General features: G+C 38.1%; 1 protein-coding gene across 1 annotated transcript in view; it reads left to right on the forward strand.

Annotated features, from left to right (window-relative positions):
- LOC136247996 (basement membrane-specific heparan sulfate proteoglycan core protein-like) overlaps positions 1-26,921 on the forward strand; it is a 121,563-nt gene extending 94,642 nt beyond the window's left edge. The window contains exons 28-31 of the mRNA XM_066039814.1: positions 6,225-6,497; positions 6,555-6,818; positions 22,552-22,608; positions 26,651-26,921. Coding sequence (XP_065895886.1) covers positions 6,225-6,497; positions 6,555-6,818; positions 22,552-22,608; positions 26,651-26,709 — 653 coding nt within the window. The 3' untranslated portion in view covers positions 26,710-26,921. The remainder of the gene's footprint in view (positions 1-6,224; positions 6,498-6,554; positions 6,819-22,551; positions 22,609-26,650) is intronic.
- Positions 26,922-27,947: the final 1,026 nt, after the last annotated feature.

Here is a 27,947-nt window from a genome sequence, read left to right on the forward strand (position 1 = left end):
TTGGCCGCCACCTTGGATTTCACATCTTTTTTCACCATAGCCTTTCTCAGGGCCGCACTCTTTTTTTACAGCTTGGCTGTTTTGGATTAGATTTCACTTCTTTTTGTATTTGTATACCCCAAAGCCGGCCTATGGCCGGCTTTAGGGCTTTTTAACCTGTCATTTTTTTCTTTACTACAGGAAGAAGAAAAGATGAAGCAGGGTGATTTCTTTGTAGCTGACCTCTCTGCAAGGTGATCCTTCTAGCTGATCCCTCTACTGGATGACTTGTTTGTAGCTGAACTCTCTCCAGGGTGATTTGTTTGTAGCTGAACTCTCTACAAGGTAACTTCTTCTAGCTGATCTTTCTACAGGGTGATTTGTTTGTAGCTGAATTCTCTACAGGGCGATTTGTTTGCAGCTAAACTGCTGAACTCTCTACAATGTAACTTCTTCTAGCTAAACTCTCTACGGGTGGCTTGTTTCTAGCTGATCTCTCTACAGGGTGACTTGTTTGTAGCTTAACTCTCTACAAGGTGATTTATTTGTAGCTGAACTCTCTACAAGGTAACTTCTTCTAGCTGATCTTTCTACAGGATGACTTGTTTCTAGCTGATCTCTCTACAAAGTGACTTGTTTGTAGCTGAACTCTCTATATGGTAGTTTCTTTGTAGCTGAACTCTCTACAATGTAACTTCTTCTAGCTGAACTCTCTACAGGATGACTTGTTTCTAGCTGATCTCTCTACAAAGTGACTTGTTTGTAGCTGAACTCTCTCCAGGGTGATTTGTTTGTAACTGAACTCTCTACAAGGTAACTTCTTCTAGCTGATCTTTCTACAGGGTGATTTGTTTGTAGCTGAACTCTCTCCAGGGTGATTTGTTTGTAGCTGAACTCTCTACAAGGTAACTTCTTCTAGCTGATCTTTCTACAGGGTGATTTGTTTGTAGCTGAATTCTCTACAGGGCAATTTGTTTGCAGCTGAACTCTCTACATGGTAGTTTCTTTGTAGCCGAACTCTCTACAGTGTAACTTATTCTAGCTGAACTCTCTACGGGTGGCTGGTTTCTAGTTGATCTCTCTACAGGGTGACTTGTTTCTAGCTGAACTCTCTACAGGGTGATTTGTTTGTAGCTGAACTCTCTACAAGGTAACTTCTTCTAGCTGATCTTTTTACAGGGTAATTTGTTTGTAGCTGAATTCTCTACAAGGCGATTTGTTTGCAGCTGAACTCTCTACATGGTAGTTTCTTTGTAGCTGAACTCTCTACAATGTAACTTCTTCTAGCTGAACTCTCTACATGGTGACTTGTTTGTAGCTGAACTCTCTACAGGGTGATTTGTTTGTAGCTGAACTCTCTACAAGGTAACTTCTTCTAGCTGACCTTTCTACAGGGTGATTTGTTTGTAGCTGAATTCTCTATAGGGCGATTTGTTTGCAGCTGAACTCTCTACGTGGTAGCTTCTTTGTAGCTGAACTCTCTACAATGTAACTTCTTCTAGCTGAACTCTCTACGGGTGGCTTGTTTCTAGCTGATCTCTCTACAGGGTGACTTGTTTCTAGCTGAACTCTCTACAGGGTGATTTGTTTGTAGCTGAACTCTCTACAAGGTAACTTCTTCTAGCTGACCTTTCTACAGGGTGATTTGTTTGTAGCTGAATTCTCTACATGGTAGTTTCTTTGTAGCTGAACTCTCTACAATGTGACTTCTTCTAGCTGAACTCTCTACAGGATGACTTGTTTCTAGCTGATCTCTCTACAGGGTGACTTGTTTGTAGCTGAACTCTCTACAGGGTGATTTTTTTGTAGCTGATCTCTCTACAAGGTAACTTCTTCTAGCTGACCTTTCTACAGGGTAATTTGTTTGTAGCTGAATTCTCTACAGGGTGATGTGTTTACAGCTGAACTCTCTATATGGTAGTTTCTTTGTAGCTGAACTCTCTACAGGGTGATTTGTTTGTAGCTGAACTCTCTACAAGGTAACTTCTTCTAGCTGATCTTATTACAGGGTAATTTATTTGTAGCTGAATTCTCTACAGGGCGATTTGTTTGCAGCTGAACTCTCTACATGGTAGTTTCTTTGTAGCTGAACTCTCTACAATGTAACTTCTTCTAGCTGAACTCTCTACATGGTGATTTGTTTGTAGCTGAACTCTCTACAAGGTAACTTCTTCTAGCTGATCTACTTTTCTACAGGGTGATTTGTTTGTAGCTGAATTCTCTACAGGGCGATTTGTTTGCAGCTGAACTCTCTATATGGTAGTTTCTTTGTAGCTGAACTCTCTACAGGGTGATTTGTTTGTAGCTGAACTCTCTACAAGGTAACTTCTTCTAGCTGATCTTTCTACAGGGTGATTTGTTTGTAGCTGAATTCTCTACAGGGCGATTTATTTGCAGCTGAACTCTCTACATGGTAGTTTCTTTGTAGCTGAACTCTGTACAACGTAACTTCTTCTAGCTGAACTCTCTACAGGATGACTTGTTTGTAGCTGAACTTTCTACAGGGTGATTTGTTTGTAGCTGAACTCTCTACAAGGTAACTTCTTCTAGCTGATCTTTCTACAGGGTGATTTGTTTGTAGTTGAATTCTCTACAGGTGATTTGTTTGCAGCTGAACTCTTTTACATGGTGGTTTCTTTGTAGCTGAACTCTCTACAAAGTGACTTCTTCTAGCTGATCTATCTACAGGATGACTTGTTTCTAACTGAACTCTCTACAGTGTGATCTGTTAATAGCGGAACTTTCTACTGGGTGATTTGTTTGCAGCTAAACTCTTTGCATGATTGTTTCTTTGTAACTGAACTCTCTACAAGGTGATTTCTTCTAGCTGATCTCTCTACAGGATGACTTGTTTCTAACTGAACTCTCTACAGTGTGATCTGTTCATAGCGGAACTTTTTACTGGGTGATTTGTTTGTAGCTAAACTCTTTGCATGATTGTTTCTTTGTAACTGAACTCTCTACAAGGTGATTTCTTCTACTGATCTCTCTACAGGATGACTTGTTTCTAACTGAACTCTCTACAGTGTGATCTGTTCATAGCGGAACTTTTTACTGGGTGATTTGTTTGTAGCTAAACTCTTTGCATGATTGTTTCTTTGTAACTGAACTCTCTACAAGGTAACTTCTTCTAGCTGATCTCTCTACAGGGCAATTTGTTTGTAGCTGAATTCTCTACAGGGTGATTTATTTGAGGTGAACTCTCTACATTATGGCTTATTTGTAGCTGAAGTCTCTATTAGGTACCTTCTTCTAGCTGATCTGACTACAGGGTGACTTGTTTGTAGCTGAATTCCCTACAGAATAACTTACAATGTAATATAACTGAGTAAATTATAAATGCAGCTGAATGCTTTATTAGGGTGACTGTTCTATTAGAGTATCTCGATCTCGCATTTGCTGCACCTAGTTGACTTTCGAATCATAACTCAGTGATTTGTAATCTGATTCTTCTGTACTACTGCAAGGACTTTCTATGATGATTATTCCAGCTACATACTGATTTTCAGCTCGTTGCTCTAAGCGGTTTGCCTGGTAGACACGAAAACTAATAGTTTTCTTATTCATAAAAATCGACCGCGTAATTTTGACACAGGTTGGGTTTCGTGTCATATCTCCGTGGTCTTTATCCCGATTCGTTTCAAACCACAAAAAGGCACTCCTACGATGGTTGCTCCATCTACATATCGATTTTCAACTGATTCCTTCAAGGCGTTTACCCTGTAGGCGTGACAGACCTTCGACCTTGTTTTACGCAAATAATCGGTCATAACTCCGTGAATGTTCATCGGATTCCTACCAAAGTTGGTACGGAGATCCGCCTTAATGAGCCCTTTAAGTGTGCCAAATTTCAGCCAAATCCGAGCACGCATTCGTGTTTTATGGCGAATTTTGCGAAGTGTGCGAAATGAAGAAGATGAAGAAGAAGAAGAAGAAGAAGAAGAAGAAGAAAAAAACGAAGAAATTAAAACGAAATTTTGTTCGCTCGTATCTCGGAAATGGCTGGAGCGATTTTCTTCAAATTTGGTATGTAGTCTACCTTACCTGGGCGGCACGTCTCCAGCAAATTTGGTTCCAATCGGATAAGGGATCACAGAGCTACATAGGTGTGAAAATTGCGTTTTCTTTCTTCCTGTTAATATACTCACGGTGTGGCGCGCCGGCTTCTTGGGCCGCACGACACACTATCGTGTGTCTTGATATGAAATCAATGACATCTTATTTTTCATCAAGTCGTACAAGTCACCAACTTCTCATTTCAATATTAATAACTATCTACAATTTAGCTTATCGAACACTAGATTTGGTTCATCTGCAAAGTTGGTTCACCACAGGTGCTCCACAAACTTAACTCATCATTTCTACTTTCACCGTATACCCCGCCTGTGGAACTCTCTACCTACAGTGAATTTAACAACTAAAATAACATCTATCAAGCACAAATTCTACATCTATATGTGGAATCACTTCATACAAGAGTTTAATGACAATGGTGTACATACCTTCCACTACCTCTGCCCCTGTAGCCAGTGTGTTAGAACGACAAAACATCCACTTTACGACAAATTACCATAACTTTACCTCCCCACTTTTCCTATAAGAAACCAATCAGTTCTGTAACTAATTAATTATCTAATTCTATCTTCTAGTGTGCTTTAAGTTTGTAGTTAATTAATTTTATGTTAGTGTAATTTAGCCTTTGGCAGTACTTGCCATTGGCTTTCAGTACCTATGTGCTATAAAACATTAATAATAATAATAATAAATCTGAACAATTGGACAAGCGAAGTAGTATCATGAGTGCTCACAAAGGGGAGGAGGGTGGGGGTGGGAAAAATATAGACTTCAAAATGGAGGCAGACCACGATTGGAGTCAAGACATGAGATTACAGGGCTGTGCTGGCTTCTTAGTGACTGATATGTAGAAAAATTAACAACAGAAAATAACATATGGCCAACATTATCAGGCCATCCACAAGTAAACCACTAATTCTTGCCAAGCCAGATCCTTCACAAGGCTAGCAAGGTCAAAACTAGTAGTAGCACCTGAGGGTAAAAACTGGTAGTACGATAGTGTAGCTATTCAGTGGTGGTGTTAGTTTGATTTTGTGATTTGGATCAGTTTTGTAATATCTGGTCACATATACTGAATCTGATGTCTGATGCTCATCAATGAGGCTAAAACATAATAATTTTAGAGTTGTGCATGATTATCATTATGTGTTAATGGTCTGTAGTTCACAACTTTCTAGTATTGTTGTGTTCTCCACCATAATGTAGGAATACTTTGATTTATATTTATTTATAAAGGCTTTACAGCACAAGTGCTGAAGGTCTGTAGGACACCTGGTCCCACAGCCTATATAATAGTTAGACACCAAGACCAAGGGAACTAAGCGATTTAGTAACCCTGATGGCCCGAGGCTGTAGCGTCCCAAGCGCAGCGAGGGCGCTACTAAGGGCCAGAGAGGGTTACTAAATCGCTTAGTTCCCGTTGGTCGCGGTGTCTAACTTATTTAGACTATGGTTTAAAGTACATACCTTTATAGCCAGAGCATTAGGGTGGGCAATGCAGAACGGCAGAACGGCTTCTTCCTGAAGTCCTTACAGCGCACACAAAAATAATTATTCTACCGGTAACCAGAGTAACGGCTAGAGCTACAGTAGATACGCCGTTTAGTCTACTATTTGTCCAGAGTTATTCGCAGAACACGGAGGAGAATTGTATCACAGTATTATCAAGTACTCCAGTGTATCTTTCGTGTTATAATTATTTTTCAAGTACAAAATTGCCTGAGGGCGGGTTACTAAATGAACATGTGTATAGGTGACTAAATGAGCATGTCAGGTGACAAAGTGATTTAGTAACCCTCTAAATGAGCTGTACCATAGTCTAATTAAAGTTGTTACAGAAAGTGTGTTTGAAAAGGTAGAGAAAAGAGAAAAAATCCATGACTGGACCTGGGCAGCCTCGAACCCACTTTAAACTATTTGATCTTCCAAATTTCTTTTATATATGTGTATGGGTGACTGTGCAGTGGTGAGTCTTCTTAACCTAGATAAACACTTGATATGGTACCTTAACTATTGTAACACATAAATTCATATCACTTCCAAAGTGCAAAATATTTTTGTGTATAATAATTATTCCAAATTAATACAATGATGGGAAGAGTTAATTATGCGATACAAAATAATTTGTAAGTACTCTACTGTATACTTGAATTTTACATCAGATTGTTTAGTTATAGTCAAAGCTCCAACCTTTTTGACACAACCATCTTCACAAAGAGTTGACCTCACACAAACTAGCATGTTAAAGTGTTCTGCTACTGGTCACAGTGTGAAGTACGAATGGACAATTGGATCAGGATCATTTCCTAGTAAAGTGACTGGTATAAACACCAATACCCTGGTGATCCCAGATGTGAGGTCATCTGATGATAACACCTACACTTGTACTATTAGTAATGATGGAGGTAGTGTCACATCAAATCCAGCTAAACTAACAGTTACTGGTATGACTATTACATGTTACATGTTAACTATGTGATGATGAACACTTTGGTATACAGGTCTACCAGAGGTGACTGTGTATCCATCCAGTCAAAGTGTAAAGGTTACACAACCTGTCAAGTTCACTACCAGAGTGAGAGGTGTAGGGAAGGGGAACTTCAGTTACCAGTGGAGACACAATGGAGAAAATATTAATGGAGAGACTAGTAATACTCTCACTATTGATAGTGTGACAAAGAATGACGTTGGGAAATACAATTGCATGATTAAGAATGAGTTTGGAGATAGCTGTATATGTCACAATGCTGTATTAACTATTGAAGGTAAACAGGACTTGTTAGCTATACTCTATATAAGTACAGGAATTTTAAAGGCATCTTTTTCACTTGTAGTCAGGTTCACTATGTCCAAAAATACACTTTCGTTTAAAGTTTATGGGGATTAGCAAACTTATACATTTTTGGAAAGCTTAGAGCATGAGGAATCTGAAAATCCATGTTTACATTTGCTAAGATTCCTGCAAGGTCAGCATTTTTTAAATTTCAAAGTGACAGCTAAAATGACAAATTTCTAATACATCAAGTTTAATTTTGACATAAAAGTTTAATAAATGAATTTAACAAATTCTCTGGTGACATTTTTACACCTCTATTCATTAGAGGTGACAGTTAACCATGAATAATTAAAAATTTTTGCAAAGGGAATAGAAGAACACCCATTATAATTTATATGCTGCAATAATTCAGGAATAATTTACAGTAACGAATATTCTGGAGTATAACTGGTGCAAAGTGTAACTGGTGCAATGTATAATTTGACTCAGTTCAAGCCTGAAAATTTAGATACTCTAATAGAGCAGTCACATAATCTAGTAAAGCAGTCAACTTTTGAGCCTATTTTTAGCTAATGTGCTTATGCATGTTTAGCATAATAATATCAAGACACACGGTAGTGTGTCGTGCGGCCCAAGAAGCTGGCGCACCACACCGTGTGTATATTTACAGGAAGAAAGTAAACGCGATTTTTACACCTTTGTAGCTCCGTGATTCTTTATCCGATTGAAACCAAATTTGCTACAGAAGTGCCGGCTCGGTAGGGGGGTCTACATTCCAAAGTTGAAGAAAACCGCTACAACCATTTCCGAGATACAAACGGCCAAAGTCTTTTTTCTTCGTTTTTCTCTTCTACTTATTATTATTATTATTATTATTATTATCAATTTTTCCAAAGATGGGTAACACAAAAGGCAATACTGCCTGTACAAGGTGATCCCCAACACAGAACATACATTCACATGTACAATTACACACAAACAAATACAAAAGGAACATGAACTACTTAATAATTACAAAATCAATAAACCTAATTACAAAAAAAGATAATGTTTTAACCTAGTCTTAAAACTTCCAGCAGTCCTTTGAGATAAAATTTCAAAAGGAATTGAGTTCCAAAGAAAAGGTGTAGTCACAAAAAATGAGTGCCGAAATGCGTTGATAGTTGACGACGCAAGATTTAATGTCAAAGCATGTGACCTCGTAGCCAATGTGTTAAAATGAAAATACGTTGAGAAATTGATGGCAGTTCTTTTATGATAAATGGAGTAGAGGGTCCAGATAGATATATAGCTTCGACGTGGATTTCTTTTCGCGCACTTTGCAAAATTCGCCATAAAACACGAATGCGTGCTCCAATCGGGCTGCAATTTGGCACACGTTAAGGACTCATTAAGGCGAATCTCAGTACCAAGTTTGGTAGGAATCCGATGAACATTCACGGAGTTATGACCGATTATTTGCGTAAAATAAGGTCGAAGATTTGTCACGCCCACAGGGTAAACCGCTCGAAGGAATGAGCTGAAAATTGCTATGTACATGGAGTAACTATCGTAGGAGTGCCTTTTTGGGGTTTGAAAGGAATCCAGTTAAAGGCCATCGAGATATGACACAAAATCCAACCTGTGTCAAAATTACTCGATCGATTTTTATGATTAAAAAACTATTAGTTTTCACGCCTACCAGGCAAACCGCTTAGAGCAGTGAGCTGAAAATCGGTGTGTAGCTGGAATAATTATCATAGCAAGTCCTTGCAGTAGTACAGAAGAATCGGATTACAAACCACTGAGTTATGATTCCAAAGCCAACTACGTGTAGCATATGCGAGATCGAGATACTCTAATAGAACAGTCACCCTAATAGAGCATTCAGCTACGTTTATAATTTACTCCATTATGGAATTATATTACATTGCAAGTTATTCTGTAGGGAGGTCAGCTGCAAACAAGTCACCCTGTAGTCAGATCAGCTAGAAGAAGGTACTTAATAGAGAGTTCAGCTACAAAGAAACCATCGTGTAGAGAGTTCAGCTGCAAACAAATCATCCTGTAGAGAATTCAGCTACAAAAAAATTGCCCTGTAGAGAGATCAGCTAGAAGAAGTTACCTTGTAGAGAGTTCAGTTACAAAGAAACCATCGTGTAGAGAGTTCAGCTGCAAACAAATCCCTCAGTAGAAAGTTCCACTATGAACAGATCACCCTGTAGAGAGTTCAGTTAGAAACAAGTCATCCTGTAGAGAGATCAGCTAGAAGAAGTCACCTTGTAGAGAGTTCAACTGCAAACAAATCACCTGTAAAGAGTTCAGCTAGAAAGAAGTCATCCTGTAGAGAGATCAGCTAGAAACAAGTCACCCTGTAGAGAGTTCAGCTAGAAGAATTACATTGTAGAGAGTTCAACTACAAAGAAACTACCATGTAGAGAGTTCAGCTGCAAACAAATCACCCTGTAGAGAATTCAGCTACAAACAAATCACCCTGTAGAAAGATCAGCTAGAAGAACTTACCTTGTAGATAGTTCAGCTACAAACAAGTCATCTGGTAGAGAGATCAGCTAGAAGGATCACCTTGTAGAGAGTTCAGCTACAAAGAAATCACCCTGCTTCATCTTTTCTTCTTCCTGTGGTAATTAAAAATCCCTAAAGCTGGCCATAGGCTGGCTTTGGGGTATACAAATACAAAAAGAAGTGAAATCTAATCCAAAACAGCCAAGCTGTAAAAAAAGAGTGCAGCATTAAAAAAGGCTATGGTGAAAAAAGATGTGAAATCCAAGGTGGCGGCCAAGAAATGGCTGTGATGGTAGGTTAATGGTAAAAATTTTAATAACAATTCAGGTGAATTTGGTGCTGCTTGGTCTTGGCACAATATTCACCTGAATTGTCGTTATTAAAATTTTTACCATTAACCTACCATCACAGCCATTTCTTGGCCGCCACCTTGGATTTCACATCTTTTTTCACCATAGCCTTTCTGAGGGCCGCACTCTTTTTTTACAGCTTGGCTGTTTTGGATTAGATTATTATTATTACTAGATAAATTTTGAAAGACTTTTCATTTTCTAAGACAGTAGTTGGAATTTGCTTAATACAGTAGTTTTAAAATAACAATTGGCAAGAACGAATTCACGCTGATCACCAAGAACAATTTTTTGCACCAGACAGACTTGCACCAACAAGTTAAAATTGATATATACGCAATCTTGAAAATTAGTATCCACTGTAAATCCAATGAAAATTTGCTTTTCAGTGACAGAATTATTGTATATCAGACATATTCAAATAATCCAAAGATTGCCATTGTCAATGAATTGATTCTTATCAAATAAACAAAGGACATTTGGCACATCTATCCAAGACATTTTTGATGACTGGCTCACAAGTAACTGCTTTAAGTATAAAGTTGGATTAAGGATCAAAAAAGTAAAGAAACAATTGAATAGCTAAACAGTAGTGAAACTACAGATTGCCTATATACTGCAGATGTACTAGTGGACATTTAATCTGCAGTGTATAGGCAACCTCTCTTGTTTCACTGCTGTTTAGCTATTCCCTTGTTTCTTTACTTTTTTGATCCTTAATCTAACTTCCTACTTATTTTTTTGTAACATAATTATGACTGGTGGACCCGTACATATGTTGCATCAAAAGGAGGACAGGCACCTGACAAGCCATATGTCTGGACGCATGCCCCAACTATCAGTTATGTAGCTAACAGGGAGGTAGCCATGACGCTTTATTTTCATCTACAGTATGTTTTGCCCATTACACAACATTGCAACCAAAAAACAGCATGAGAAGCGTCCCAACAATCAGTCATATTGCTTATGGAAATACAGCCACAGGGAAGCCGTATCACGATATAATATAGCATGAATTGACACCTTGCATTGTCAGTGAAGATAACTGAAATACAAAGGAGGATGATGGCAAGTCCATGATGCATGTATATATTGTATGTTGCCAAAATCAAGCCTGTATGTCAAGTTATGCATGCTTGGCGAGAATCATCAGTCAGTAGGTCAGCATAAAATTTTGTTGAATAGAAATTTTTTAATGCTGTAGAAACTTGTTGGAAGATTTTGGAGTTGACATTTTGGGGCTTGGCTGTGTCTAACCAATGCTGCCAAGCTGTCATGAAGGGAAATTGAGACTGGTTTTAGGGTGATATTTTGAACTGGACAAGATCAATTCTGCATGATCCCTAATATACAGTATATACTGTATGATGCATTGAAAATGACAACAGTGACACTGCTGATGATTGTTATGTATATGTACGTACATACATAGCCATGATGTCTTCATATGTAACTATACCTACTTCTCAATGTTAATAATTCACTTATTCACTTTGTTTCATGTAATAACTATCTGCCAAATAAATTGTTTTTAGGCTTCTTAGCACTTTAGAGGCCATTAAGTAATGGATTCTATATGGGTGTGAGAACATAGAAATGGTATTTGTATATGAAGAAATCAGACTGCTATTTTCAAACTGCTGATTGACTACCATGTAGGCATCTGTATACAGTAAATGCAAACATTGATTTTCACTGATCTCCATGCATTCTCCAAGCTTTATGTAGGCCCGTAAATTTTATCTTTGGCATATATAATTAACCTGACTATGTCAATGTATACCACCAACTGACAAAAGTGCCAGTCAGGATGAAATCATAGTTGCCAATTGCTAATTAACAAAATTACCTTTTAGGGGAGAATATTTTATGTAAATTCCAATCATTCTTTCAATCTCCTGAAATTTATGCCCAACATAAGCACACTAGCTAGGACTTTCACAAATGTGACTGCTACATTAGAAATGTGGACTCAAAAGTTGACTGCTTTATCAGAGTAAGTGACTGCTCTATTAGAGTAACTCGATCTTTTGTGCTGTTTTTAGGCTTAAACTGTTTCTGTGGAAGCCAAACTAATACTTAGCACCAGATATACATATCTAATCAAAAACATCCAAGCTGTAAAAAAAGGTGCGGCCCCTAAAAAGGCCAAGGTGAAAAAAGATGTGAAATCCAAGGTGGCGGCCAAGAAATGGCTGTGATGGTAGGTTAATGGTAAAAATTTTAATAATGAAAATTCAGGTGAATTTTGTGCCAAGACCAAGCGGCACCAAATTCACCTGAATTGCCGTTATTAAAATTTTTACCATTAACCTACCATCACAGCCATTTCTTGGCCGCCACCTTGGATTTCACATCTTTTTTCACCTTGGCCTTTTTAGGGGCCGCACCTTTTTTTACAGCTTGGCTGTTTTTGATTAGATATCACTTCTTTTTGTATTTGTATTTCCCAGGGCTGGCCATAGGCTGGCTTTGGGGCTTTTATAACCTATCCTATTTCTTTACCGCAGGAAGATTAAAAAGACAGAGCAGATTTTTAATACTTCAACTGTTTTTGATTTTATCAGTAACTATATAAATATATTTATTACATGTCTATTATTCCCTACTGGATAATTTGTTCGCAGCTGATCTTTCTATTAAGGGACTTGAAATGTAGCTAAACTCTCTACAAGTTGATTTGTTTGTAGCTGCACTCTCTACAGGGTGATTTGTTTGCATCTGAACTCTCTACAGGGAAGTTTGTTTGTAGAAGAACTCTCTACAGGATAGTTTCTTCGTCACTGAACTCTCTACAAGGTGACTTGTTTCTAGCTGGCTCTCTACAAGATGACTTCCTCTAGCTGATTTCTCTACAAGGTGACTTGTATCTAGCTGAACTATCTACAGGATGATCTGTTTGTAACTGAAATCTCTACAGGGTGACTTGTTTCTAGCTGATCTCTCTATAGGGCAACTTATTTCTAGCTGAACTCTCTACAGAGTGGGGTCTTTGTAGCTGAGCTCTCTACAAGATCACTTCTTCTAGCTGATCTCTCTATAGGGTGACCTGATCTCTCTGTAGGGTGACTTTTATCTAGCTGAACACTCTACAGGGTGATTTGTTTGTAGCTGAACTCTCTACAGGGTAATTTATTTGCAGCTGAACTCTATGCAGGATGATTTGTTTGTAGCTGAACTCTCTACAGGATGGTTTCTTTGTAGCTGGTCTCTACAAGGTGACTTGTTTCTAGCTGATCTCTCTACAAGGTGACTTCTCCTACTACAGGGTGACTTGTATCTATAGCTGAACTATCTACAGGATGATGATCTGTTTGTAGCTGAAATCTATACGGGGTGATGTGTTTGTAGCTGAATTCTCTACAGGATGACTTGTTTCTACGTATAGCTGATCTCTGTATAGGGTAACTAGTTTCTAGTTGAACTATCTACAGAGTGGGTTCTTTGTTGCTGAACTCTCTACAAGGTGACTTCTTCTAGCTGACCTCTCTATAGGGTAACCTGATGTCTCTGCAGGGTGACTGTTATCTTGCTGAACACTCTACAGGGTGATTTGTTTGTATCAAAACTATCTATAGGGTGATTTTTTTTTACACCTGAACTTTCTACAGGGTGATTTGTTTGTAGCTGAACTCTCTACAGGGTGATCTGATCTCTCTACAGGGGGTGATTTGTTTGTAACTGATATCTCTACAGGTAGATTTGTTTGTAAGTGAACTCTCTACTAAGTGATTTGTTTGTAGCTGATTTCTCTACAGGGTAATTTGTTTGTAGCTTAACTCTCTACAAGGTAGTTTGTTTGTAGCTGAACTCTCTACAGGGTGATTTGCTTGTAACCGAATTCCCTATATGTGACTGTCTCTGGGAAAACCGGTCTTATCGCCCATTTAAAAGTATCGAGAAACGTCGGTTTTAAATATTCTGTGTGTTGTAGCTGGCCAATGGTGGTAGCTACGCATACCAAATTTTCACACGTTTCACAACAATTTCTTACCTTCCTGATCATCCACTGAAGAAGTAGTCAACAGCTAAGTTTCCCGCCATTTTAGATAGTTTTTAAACCGAGGTTGTCTGTATCAGGCGAGCTCCAGAAGGGTGGGAGGTGGGGGCCCTGGAAGGCGGGCAAGATGGTGTTCAAAAATTGAAAAGAGACGTGCTGGGATGAATTAGGCCAAGTTATAGGCCATTCAGGGCTCAGAACTGGCTAAAATGAAAGGAAATTTACAGCACAGGTCATTGTCCAACACCACAGAGCTGTACAGCCACACACAGCCATCTCCTGGTTGGCCAGGGCTCCATCAAGACCCCAGACCACTTGTACGGCTCGCCACTGTGCTCTAGAAAAGCAGCCAGCAAAAGCAGACCACTTTACTCTGGTGGACTGTGGCAGTGAAACTTGATAGTGCATTCATTCAGCTTTGTGTTTGTGTGAAAAAATCAAACTTCCTGTCTTGGGCGATAAGAACGGTTTTCGTAGATCCAGTCACATATTATGTCTAGTGTCTATATAGCTGATCTCTCTACAGGTTGATTTGTTTGTAGCTGAACTCTCTACAGGGTGATTTGTTTGTAGCTGATCTCTTTACAGGGTGATTGTTTGTAGCTAATCTCTCTAAAGTGGGTGATTTGTTTGTCAGAAATCTCTACAGGTTGATTTGTTTGTAGCTGAACTCACTGCAAGGTATTTTGTTTGTAGCTAATCTCTCTACAGGGTAATTTGTTTGTAGCTGAACTCACTGCAAGGTGATTTGTTTGTAGCTGATCTCTCTACAGGGTGATGTGTTTGTAACTGAAGTCTCTACAGGATGATTTGCTTGTAACTGAATTCCCTATATTGTGTCTAGTGTCTACATTATATAGCTGATCTCACTACAGGTTGATTTTTTTGTAGCTGAACTCTCTACAGGGTGATTTGTTTGCAGTTGAACTCTCTACAGGGTGATTTGGTTGTAGCTGATCTCTCTACAGGGTGATTTGGTTGTAGCTGATCTCTCTACAGTGGGTGATTTGTTTGTAACTGAAATCTCTACAGGTTGATTTGTTTGTAGCTGAAATCTCTTGTTTCAAACTGATTTCACTGTAGGGTAACTTTGTAGCTGAACTCTCTACAGGATGGTTTCTTTGTAGCTGAACTTTCTACAGAGTGATTTTTTTGTAGCTGAACTCTATATAGAGTGATTTGTATGTACCTGAACTTTCTACAGGGTGATTTGTTTATAGCTGAACACTCTACAGGGTGATTTGTTTGTAGTTGATCTCTCTACAGGGTTTCTTTGCAGCTGAGATCTCTACAGGGCAACTTCTTCTAACTGAGCTCTCTCTTGTTTCTAGCTGTTCTCTCTACAGAGTAACTTGTTTGTATAGCTGAACTCTTTACAGGTGGTTTTTTGGTTGCTGAATTCTCTACACTGTGACTTGTTTGTAGCAAAGTTCTCTACAGAGTGACTTGTATGTAGCTGAATTCTCTACAGAGTGACTTATTTGTAGCTGAACATTGTATAAACTATAAAGTGACTTGTCTGTAGCTGAAATCTCTACAGCGTTACTTGTTTGCAGCTGGTCTCTATAGGTTAACTTGTGTGTATAGATGAACTCTCTACAGGGTAGTTTCTTTGTAGCTGAACTCTCTCCACAGTGACTTGTTTGTAGCTGAACTCTCTAGAGAGTGTAGCCAAACTCTCCACAGGGTGCATGACTTGTTTATAGCTGAACTCTCTTCAGTGTGACTTGTAATGTTCTGATTCTTCTAAATCACTACAGCGATATATCTGTAACTGAACTCTCTATAGGGTGACTTGCTTCTTGCTGAACTGTCTATAAGATTAACTGTTTGCAGCTGAACTCCCGATAGAATAACTTGCAATGTAATAGAATTCTATAATGGAGTAAATAAATAAATTAACTGAATGCTCTATTAGGGTGACTGTTCTATTAGAGTATCTCGGTCTCGCATATGCTACACGTAGTTGGCTTTGGAATCATAACTCAGTGGTTTGTAATCCGATTCTTCTGTACTACCGCATGGACTTTCTATGATAATTATTCCAGCCACACACCGATTTTCAGCTCACTGCTCTAAGCGGTTTGCCTGGTAGGCGTGAAAACTATTAGTTTTTATTCATAAAAATCGATCGCGTAATTGTGACACAGGTTGGGTTTTGTGTTATATCTCGATGGCCTTTAACTGGATTCCTTTCAAACCCCAAAAAGGCACTCCTACGATAGTTACTCCATCTACATAGCAATTTTCAGCTCATTCCTTCGAGCGGTTTACCCTGTGGGCGTGACAGACCTTCGACCTTATTTTACGCAAATAATCGGTCATAACTCCGTGAATGTTCATCGGATCCCTACCAAACTTGGTACTGAGATTCGCCTTAATGAGCCCTTTAAGTGTGCAAAATTTCAGCCCGATTGGAGCCCGCATTCGTGTTTTATTGCAGATTTTGCAAAGTGTGCGAAAAGAAGAAGTAGAAGAAAAAAACGAAGAAAAAAACGAAGAAATAAAAACTCAAACTTTGGCCGCTCGTATCTCGGAAATGGCTGGAGTGATTTTCTTCAAATTTGGAATGTGGACTCGCCTACCTAGCCGGCACTTCTGTAGCAACTTTGGTTTCAATCGGATAAGGAATCACGGAGCTACAAAGGTGTGAAAATCGTGTTTACTTTCTTCCTGTAAATATACTCACAGTGTGGCGCGCCGGCTTCTTGGGCCGCACGACACACTACCGTGTGTCTTGATATCTCATCCAATTAACCTGGAATATTCTTCAATTCTTTTTGCTAAAATTTATCCCTGAGTTATTGCAGCATAATGGACGCTCTTCTATTCTGTTTGTTAAAACTTTTAATTTTTCATGATCAACTATGTCACCTATAGTGAATAGAGATGTAAAAATGTCACCAGAGAATTTGTTGAGTTCATTAATGAACTTTTATGTCAAATTAGACTACAACAAGTTTGATACTGAAATTTGATTGGCTGAAAACGTGGTCTCTAAATCTCGTAGAGCCACGGTCATGTCCAATAGAGACCACGCTCTGAGGCGATACGAAACACGATAATTACGCGCCTGTAACATTGGCAACGCATGGGCGTTTAAATGGCTAGTAACAGCCGTACTGAATTAGAGGGAAGTGTAATGGGCTTGTTTGTACTAATCAACACTACATTACTTGCTTACAAGCAGCTGTCGGGGCACAACAACAGCAACAATGAGTTGTTGTAGTCCAGTCGCTGAGTCCAGTACTTCGATACATAGCACGCGCCTGTAACATTGGCAACGCATGGGCGTTTAAACGGGTAGCAACAGCCACGCTGAGGTCCCGCCATGTAGGGAAGTGTAGAGGGCTTGTTTCTAGTAATTAGCCATACATTTCCCATTTACAAGCAGCTGTCAACTCAAGGTACAATAACGAGTTGTAGTCTAAATAAGTTAGACGTCAAGAACCACTGGGTTCTACAGGATTTAGAAAACCCTCAGGCCCTTAGTAGCGCCCTCGCTGCGCTCGGGCGCTACAGCCCAGGGCCTTCGAGTTTTCTAAATCCCGTAGAACCCTGGTTCTTGACGTCTAACAATTATTTAAAATTGATATATCAGGAATTTCTTACTTTATTGGCTGCCATTTTGAAATTTAAAAATGCTGACCTTGCAGGAATCTGTGCAAATGTAAACAATGATTTTCAGATTCTCCATGCTCTAAGCTTACTGAAAATATATAGGTTTGCTAATCCCCATAAAATTTGAACAAAAGTACATAGTGAACCTGACTATTGCCATGGAACAAACAAAAAGGCTTTTTTTACATGCCAAGGAACAAATTAAAACCATCTTTTTCACATGCCAAGGAATAAAATGGGAAAGGTTTTGTAATTGTGTTTCCTAGGTCTTTTTATATTAAATCTCTGCCAATTCATATACTATAGCTTCACTCAAAAGTTCATAAAGGAAGTTGTATGAATTATAGATATTATATACTACACACCTGGGATTGCATACCGTCGGTTTTCAAATAAGAAATCGGTGTTGTACTTGTTAACATTTTTCTTTTGTAGTCTATCGCGGAAATGTTGTACCCAGTGTTGTACTAGGCAGCATAGTCTTGGGTTTTACAGCATCATATCTGCTACTCTCTACAGTTCCAATGGCTAGGGGACAGATCCTAATTGGTTGAGTATCGAAGCCAGTAAACCGGCACAAGCTGAGTGGTAAAACAGTGGTATCCACTTCGTGTTGCTTGGAAGGTGTTTGGGAATTTCAGATCTTGTTAATTGGCTAAATATGTCACTTACTATGATGCTGTTGGTTGAGTGGACACAGATGGATGGTTTAAGATACGCATGACGATTGTAGCCTGGTATTCTGAATCATTACTCGATGAAATATGGTGCTGAGTTTGAGGCCTGTGAAATCACTTTCACAATGCTTATGCTGTATTTCAAGCATTTTCCTGGTAATTCAGTCTATTAATTGGTGTTCTAGTGTATCCTTGTACTGTCTACTAAACATTGAAGAAGTTGAATCTTTTGCATTACTAAAATTGGCCAGTTTTACAGGAGATGTTTACGATTACTAACGGAACATCATATATTGAAGTACAATGCGGATTGTTGTGTTGATAGGTGTCAACAAAGTCAGTACGCAATCCCGGGTGCGTAGTGTATAATATCTATGTATGAATGGACGGTCTCACATTTAGATTAAACCTTAAACAATTATAGATTTTAATTAATCAACCATTTAGGGACCACAGCATTGTCTACCCTGAAAACAAGCAATTAATAAGTAATATGCATCATAGTTTATAAAATTGAGTTTGTGGCATTGACAAAATCCTTAAAAGGTTATAAATGCTATATCAGAAAACATAATAAGCTAACTTATCAGTGGCGGATCCAGGATGGGGCATTTGGGGCAAATGCCCCCCCCCCCCCCCCCCCTTCAAGAAATTGCATACAAGATCGAGATACTCTAATAGAGCAGTCAATTACTCTAATAAAGCAGTCATAATGTTCATGAGGCAGTGTAGCTTACCTATGAAGCTACAAATAGAATTTTATTTTACATAACAGACGTGATATAGTTGGTAAGGATAACTAGCTATTATTGTTGTGACCTTTTTTTTTTTTTTTTTTTTTTTTTTGGTCTTCAACTGGTTTTCAGCAAGTTTTTTTTGGTCTTCAACTGTTTTTCAGAAAGGTGCCCCCCCCTCTTTCGAAACTCTGGATCCGCCCCTGCTTATAGTGTGTTGAGTTCGGGCAGCAAGGTGAGATTCAACTCCCATATTCACTTTATTTGGGTCACGATTGATTAGAAATATCCCACAATGTTATTGTTTGTAAAGTATATCACATGATTCGCCTTTAAATGGATGAACCTTACTTGAACAGAATAGGAGCACCACAGCAAAAGCTATGGAGCAATTTCTGTAAACTTCAGTAGTTTATTGTTGTTCGAAATTGATTTTATACTGGCTTGGATCTACATACGTATGTATGTAGTACATTGCCTTTTTATATCAAAATAATTGCCTAAGAATGGCAATTAAAATGGCCTTTATTTTGAGTCAATTGCTGCAAACATTGTGCAGTTACAGCTGTTCATTTACTGGCTACACACTTGGATGAAATACATAATATGGTGGTAGGCTTTCAAGAGCAATGCTTAGATCCTGGACTCAATGGTACATTTTTGGCTTTGAGATTTGCTATAATATTACCACCAGAAACAACCAAATGCTTAGGTAGTATTACATAAGTTCGGAGACTCGGTGGTAGTCAAATACAGTTTCTCCACTACAGTATTAAAAGCTATCAGTCAAACAGAGATCTTTAACAAATGTGATCTAAATTATGCTTCAGACAAAATCAAACTAAAATCACCAGTGTATTGCTACACTACCATACAATTGGCTTTAAGCCTCAGCATTACTCAAACTAGTCAAGGCTGATTTTAAGAGCTGAATTCTAGGTTGTGGAGTACACTCAAATGACAGTTTCTGGCCTTGGTAAAGACCTGGCTTGATGAGAGTTGCTGGTACACTGGCCTTCTCAACTCAAAGAAAATTTTACCACCAGTAAAAGGCCAACCACAGTGCATCACTGATTTTCATCAAGCTAGGTCCTACTGCAAGGCCAGAAATCATCATTAATTTGTGCTTGCCACATCATGCAGAAAGTGGCTCTTAAAACTAACCATGTGTAGAAAGCAATACTGACACTGTAGTTTGGTAGTGTAGCTAATCATTTGTGGTGTTAGCTTAATTTTGCCTGATTTGCAATTGGAATTGTTTTGTAAAATCTGGCCACAATTGAGAAAGCTTCTTATAACTTGTATATAGTACTAGTGTATAAAAATTGCAACCAGCTGAGCAAAAACCAGTCATTTTCACACATTCCTTGAATTCCATTTTATTGCTTCTCTGTTATCTATAGTAACAAAGGTGTGGATAGCCAAAATTTCATCCTTTTATGATGAGTAGTCTTGGAGTTATAGCACTAGACTTTTGGAACAGGATTTGTACAACAACAGTATGGCAAATAAATTACATGCACTTTTTAAATCAATCATAACTCGCGGCTGAAACATGCTACGACAATGGGGTTGACTCATTCTGTTCACCACTGGCAAATCAATGAAATTGTAGTGTTTTCCTGTATGTGTCTGTGCAAATGAAGACGAAGACCACTCCAACAATGAAATGACAATTTTAAAGTTTGTATCATCATTAAACACTCATATCTCATGTTCCTTATGCTGTATGAACATGAAACAAACATTTTCTTACTTTATGTCCAAAAGCAAATCTGATGGTGTATATGTTTTACTAATTATAGCTTTGTTTTAGTACATACCAAAGCAATTAAAACATGCATGATTATTTGTGACCAGGCCTGCGAAAACAGGGAATGTGGGCACAAAATACACCACATCACTCTACAGGTCATATCTCAGTACTAGAAAAGTATATTTTCATTCGGGAACTTGCATTATGATGCCAATTAAATGCGTACTACAAGCTGAAAATTTCAATGCCATAGCATAATGGTACAAAAAGTTATGAGTGATGAAAGTGTGAAAAAGTAGGCAAAAATCATGTGCCCACATGCCCTATTTTCACAGGCCTGGTCACATTTTTATGTTGTGCATGTATATATTTTAAGGTAGTGGATACTGAACTGAAAGCCAGTTCAATAACATACCGGCTTTTGAACCGACAGTAAAACTTAGACAAAAAGGTTGCTAAAATGAAACAAACTGCAAACATCAATGGTTCAAACCCTGGACTACCAATGTGTTAGGTCAGTGTGCTACTACTGGTTGTACTATCACTGCTAGCCACTGAACTCCCTTACTTTTCTGCAACTCAAGAAGTACGTGTATAGTAAGAAAAGGTGAAGATGAAATCAAGCCAACCCTAACCCAACTCTTATGCTACCTTGCTGTTTGCCTGTTAGCTAAGCATAATGATGTCTTTCACAGTCCTTATGAAGGCAAGTTTTTGGTGAGTTTGAGGCAAGCTAGGGTTGGCCTGGCTTTGCCAAGATGCTCGCTTTGCTCACTCCAACCATAGCTGGTCTTGAACTCACCAAAACTCACCTTCATACAACAAGTGTGCTTGATACTAGAGTAGTTTTTAAAAAATTGTTCAGTAACCAAAGTGTTTTTATTGAAAAATAGCTAGAAGTTTGCAAAAACAGCTAGTTTTCACTCAGCAGGTTACCTATTTTAAATTTAAATCAGAAGTAGAGACCAAGCTATAAAAGTAGTGAAACATGAAACATTTAATGATGGTATTATAACTTTGTTCTGTGCCCAATAGCATGACATTGAAATTTTGTTTGCTGCCAAAGTAGCTAGGGATTTTCCCACATAGCTATGCCATCATTCATACATACGTAACTCTTGCTTCACTAATTTTTATTACTTGGATCCCTAATCCTGTTTTAAATTAATAATGTTTATTACACATTTTTTAAAATATTTTTTTTTGCTATAACTAAGCTATGACATAGACTACTAACATAGCTGTTGTAGCTATTAGGGTGACTGCTTTAATAGAGTGGGCCGCAGTCAACTGCCAACTGGACAATGTTTAAAGGATGTGGTCTTTCATGCCTTCTTTTTACCATTATACTAGAGGCTGGTCATGCTGACAGGCAGATGAAAATTCGAGATTTGGCAATTTTGAAAAATTCTATATTCAGTGTTTACTTGTTTTTAATGCTGTTTTTGAGGTTGGATGGACTAATATTATTCCATAAAGGTTTCGTTTCATTGCATAAGGTGTTTCTAGAATGATTTTTAAAGGCACAATTTCAAGCGACAGCCCACCACTTTAGGGATAATCCCCACTTTAACAGTACTACCATGCTCATGTATGATATATACGTACTGTATAATATGTACTAGTAATAGCATGGGTAGCAGTGAAATTTGGGATAAATACCACGAGTGTTGTATTGGAAATGGGGATAAATTTCACGAGGCGAAGCCGAGTGAAATTTACCATTTTCAATACAACAAGAGTGGTATTTATCCCAAAATTTCACTGCTATACCCATGCTATTCCCAGTTAATACCATACTCGCTGCATTTTCGCATGCTGTGCATTAGCGTTGCTATGTACGCAATTTGTCACTATGTACTAAACACGCGTAAACACTAATTGGTGCTACATTGTTAACATAAATTCTAGCCAATGAAATTGCAATTACAACTTTTTCACTGCTGTCAGTGAAATACGGGATAAATTTCACTGCTACTATTGAGACTTTTGTACGGGCAGTGAAACAGGTATGGTATTATATATATATATATATATATAATTATATATTTATTTATTTGGTAACAACTTTCATACTTACAGAAAAATGTTGGATTTGCAAGACACTATTAGCTGGGTCAGCATTTGTTCTATTAATAGGTAAGGTGCTTCTTGTATATACAATTCTGCATAATTATTCTGTTAAATGTGTGCTATAAAATATTTCATAACTCATGAGGGAAGCCTTACCAATTCGAGACACATGGTAAGTAATCATGTGATCAAGATAGCCTGTGGGCCACACAAGTGCATTATTACCAGGAACAACAATAACTCAATTTTATGCACGTAGCTCCTAATCACTTGTTGATACAAGTGTAAGCAAAAATTAGTAGTATAGGCCACCAGACATATTTTTAAAATATATAAATGAAATAGAGATATAAAGTAGTGAAAAAAGAGATGAATAACGCATAGCTCAATGGGAAAATCCCTACACTGACATGTTATAACAAATTTTGTTGCCAAAGTATAGGAATGCAATACACTGTAGCATGCAATAGAGTGACTGTTTTATTTGAGTATCTTGAGTTAACCTCCCACCAAGGAGTGTGGTCACTATTCCTTATTAATTATAACAGTTGAATACTTTAGATGGTAGGTTGACTATATCAGATTAGCTGGGGCTGGATGATGGACACCGTATGTGAAGGAAGAGCAATAGGCTGTTTCCAAATTAAACAGGGACAATTAATCCAAGGCATGGGTCATTCAGTGCTCAAAACTGGCTAAAATGAAAGGGAATTTAAAGCACCATTTTTTATCCGTCACCACAGAGCTGCACAACTGCATGCAGCAGGCCACAAGACTGCTTGCATGACTTGTCACTGGGTTTGAGCCAGCAGAAGCAAATCACTTGCAGCTTTGTTTCATCATTATTAATCAAACTTGTTGTCATGGGTTATAAATCCAGTTTTCTCTGACCCAGTCATATTTAATATCTATCATAATCTGACAAGTGAATGTGTTACAATATAATACTGTCAACAGCACCTTGATGTATTATTTTGAAATACATCAAGCAATTAGTCAATAGAATTAATATTACACAATATCCCTTGACAAAAATCTGTAATCCTAACCTGACTGAATAAAAGAGTGTGGTGTATTTCTATTGGAAATACATGTCCAATTTGAGAACTAGACTAAGTGTTGCCATAATGATAGATACCCATAGCATAGCAACAATATGGTTGCTTAGCAATGGTTGCTGGGTAACCATAAATGTCTCTTTGGGATCATAGCAATGGTAGCTAAGTGTGATTTGTCTTAATTTTGTGAATTTTTGTTGCTTACTCACAGTTGCTATGATTGTCAGATTAATTTGTAATAAGATGGAGATAGCTGTGGTACTTGGGATTAATAGTTCTCACATTGTAAACAGAAGGAAATAGTGCGTGGCTTCGCCATGCACTATTTTACTCCTTCCTGTTTACAAGGCTCATACTATTAGGTAGTGTTTCCCTATGATAGCATTTATAAATTCAAAAAAGGCGAAGGTGAGTATATAATGCAGTACAGATAATCCTATTCGTATCCAAATTTAAAATTTTCAGTCTGCTTTCCTTGTTTGAACGTGTTTTGTGCCATCACGGTATGTGTACTACTTCTAACCTTTATTATCTAGTGGTTTCATGCAGGCGCGGAGAAATAGGGGGAGCAGGGAGGGCAACTGCCCCCCATTTTCAACAGTGGAGGGGCAGTGCCCCCTCACTTTTTCCAATGCCCAGTTGCCAAAATAAAGTAACTATTGTAGTCATTAGCTGACTTACTTTGCCTTAATTTACTGGGATCTGTGCTAAAGGTTATGCAAGAATGGAGTACTGCATGAATCAGTGCTGGGAGTACACCATGCACAAGATCGAAATACTCTAATAGAGCAGTCACCTAACCACTCTAATAGAACATTCAGCGGAATCCCCTGCTGTACAATTCAATATGTCTTCTTAACACATCTATCTATAGGTAATCGAGAGCATAAGTCGATCTGAAATGCCTTCAATTACTGGAATATCTAATTGTACGGTATCCTAATGATAGTCATCAGGGCTGTCCAGAGAAATTAAGGGGCCCAGGGCAAAGAGTTAAAGTGGGGCCCTTCACCCAAGTTGTAAGGTGAAGACCAAAAAAAAAAAAAAAAAAAAAAAGGTCACAACCTGCTGGCAATGACAATAACTACCCATCACCAACCATATCTCCTTATCTATAAGCTTGCTACACTGCTCCTCTGAAGAATACTGTGACTGCTCTATTAGAGTATTTAGATCTGACTGCTCTATTAGAGTATATCGATCTTTTAAACAGGTATTCAGGGGGTCCTTCATGGGGCCTCCTGGGGCCCCTTTCAGGCTGGGACCCGGGGCAAAATGCCCCAGTTGCCCCCCCTCCCCCCCTGTGGGCGGCCGTGATAGTCATTGCCATAATATTATAGAAATATCCTCACATGTACCAATGAAAATGCTCTCAGATTCAATTTTGAAGCATTCAAATCTCAAATTTTCCAGTGAGAGCATGCCCCCAAACCCCCTAGTATTGACATGCTTTGCAAACTAGTGTGCTTTGCACACTAAGATACAGTTACTGATTTTAAAACACTTTGTAACTTACAGCCACCCCACATTACTTGCCCCTCCCCCACTTTTGAGTACTGTTCTCTGCCCCTGGTTTCATGCATAAAATTATGGACAACATTCATTTTGAATACTGTTGCCAAAGTCTCTGAAGCCCCCACACTAACAAGGCCATTGTGTCAATTATGACATCAAATTTTGTCATTGTGGATATCATCCGTACTGTATATTAGACGATCAAGTCTTTCTGGACAAAAATATCACCCAATAACCAACTTCACAATACCATCCTGGCACCTTAGTGCAGGAATGCTTCCAATCATTGCTACAATTTTTTTTCACAATGGAACAGGGGCAGTGGAGCAGGCCAAAGAGTGAGGGGGCCAGGCTAGCTGTAAGCTGAAGACCAAAAAAAAGTAACTACCTGCTGACAATAGCTGCTTTCCACCAATTATATCTCTTTAATTATAACTACACATACATGGCTGAGTAGCTTGCTACACCGCTTCTCTGAATACTGTGACTGCTCTATTAGAGTATCTAAATCCTGATTGTTCTATTAGAGTACCTTGATCTTTTCTTGCAAACAGTGTTCCATAAAAATGGGGGGGGGGGGGGGGGGCATGTCCCATGCAATGGAATTTTCTACTGACTGATTAACTGCCTGCCTCCCTGCAAATGTAACTCTAAAGCTACTGGCTTGGTATTTTCACTGTTTGACATTGCTTTTGGCCGACAGGTGCCTTTTGGCATACTGCAGTATGTACAATGCATGCATCATGGATTTACTTTTGTATCACATTTCTTTCTGCTGACAGCCCAAGGTTTTGATTCACGGTAGCTTCACTACGTGTGTACATGGGAATCATTCGTGTTTTCTAAGATGACTGAATTGATTGCAGTGGTTCTTTTCCTATTGTTCCATGTTCGTAATGCTGTGAAATAGGCCGAACATAGCTGAAAGTGAAGTGCAATGGCTACTTCCTTGCGAGTCAGTAGTTGGGGCACGCATTTATGATCAGTTGAAAACATTACTTCTGATGCCATTCCTTTCTTTTGATGTGGTATGCATGGGTTTACCAGTCATAATAATGTTGCAAAAAATAAACAAGCAAGTATAAGGAAAAATTTATTAAGAATTATAAGTTCGATTTTGGATTATAGAAAAAAATATTGTAAAACAAGGGAGGTCACCTACACCTGCAGATATACTAGTGGGAATTTAATCCCTAATTCAGTCATTGGTATACACTGAATCAGGGATTAAAATAATGTAAATGTCCACTAGTATATCTGTAGGTGTAGGCAACCTCCCTTGTTTCCCTACTTTTTTCTATGATCCCTAATCAAACTTAACGTTCTTCTTAATTCTCCTTATTTGCTGTAAATTAGTAAGGAATTTAGTTAAATTAATTGTAATTAAGTCATGATTTAAATTATTATTTCCAGTATGTCAGGCTAGAGCAATAATTATAATAAATTGGCTGAATAGTTTTACATGTAGCATTGTAAAAAGGTAGCTGTTTTGTTCCTTATTGTTATATATTAGTTGTTTTGTTGTCTTTTTGTAGCAATTGATAGTGCAGCTCAAGCTGTGCATTACATCACTGACCGCCTCCGCAAATCTTAATTAATTTTATGCATACATAATATTTTTTGTGTTTGTTTAAGTAGTTATATTTACCCAGTAGATATGTTACATATATAGTCTGTTGTTTTTTGTAGTGGGGTGTTTTATATACTACAGATAGTGTTGTAAATTGTTTCCAACTACAGAACTGGAGGTTGTTTACCTTAATAGATTGTTTCACGTGTGTGGCAGCAAAGAAATGGCTAAAATGATGTTAATTTTAATAATGGCTGTGTATTAAAATTTACTTTCATAACTGTACTCCCCATGGATAGCTATCCACACAAAATACTGTGAACATGCAGATTAACTAAACAGCAGAATAGCATGTAAGCTAAACCATCAAGACAAGTGCAGCCTATGTGGTGGTTAATAGTACATGTTCTGTCATGCTAGAACTGTAACATGGTCAACAATCAGTACAAAAAGTACAAAAAGTATTGAAGTACCATAATTTGCTTTATTTTTGGGCTAAAATATTTTGCGATAAAAATTTTCGTGTAAAAATATTTTTGATGATTTACGTGAATGACTACTCTATTAGCGTAGTTCGATCTTGTATAAAATTTTCATGCAAGAACTTTTCGTACAAATTTTGCATACGAAAATTATTTTACAACGAAAAAAAGCAAATTACGTATTATTTGCCATAGCTTTACTGCAAGCAAAATTAACTTTAGGCACAGGTGCACATTTTCTGGCTAATTTTGTTGTTATAATTTAGGGAAACAGTTAACATGGTGCCTGCAATTTGTGCAGGACCATTTCACATTAAACACAATGACAATTTGAAGCATAGGCCATAGCTGAAGCATTAAAGATCATGTCCTAAGGTGCACATTTCCTGGCTAATTGTTTTTATAATGTAGGGAAGCAGTTATATTAACATCACTAAGAACTGAAGTTACAGATAACAAGACACTTACTCTAACAGAACACAAACAGACATACACTCAATTGGTCTACCCTATCATACCCATCAAATGTGCAGCATTATGTGCTACTATTATACTCCTCAACAGTCCATATACTGTGAAGCAATATCCGTATGCTATGAACTTACCATGTGCAAAGAAAAGTCAAGTTAGAAAAGTATGCATTGGTATATACCTGCCTTACAGGTGGGACCTTGCACATTAACCATGGGAATGAGGCATTGTGGATATTATGCCTAAAGTGTAGCATGTATGATCACAATTATTGCCTTTATACACGAACCTTATTCTATCATGCAAGGC

Source organism: Dysidea avara, chromosome 2 (assembly GCF_963678975.1).
Source record: "Dysidea avara chromosome 2, odDysAvar1.4, whole genome shotgun sequence".
Lineage (NCBI taxonomy): Eukaryota > Metazoa > Porifera > Demospongiae > Dictyoceratida > Dysideidae > Dysidea > Dysidea avara.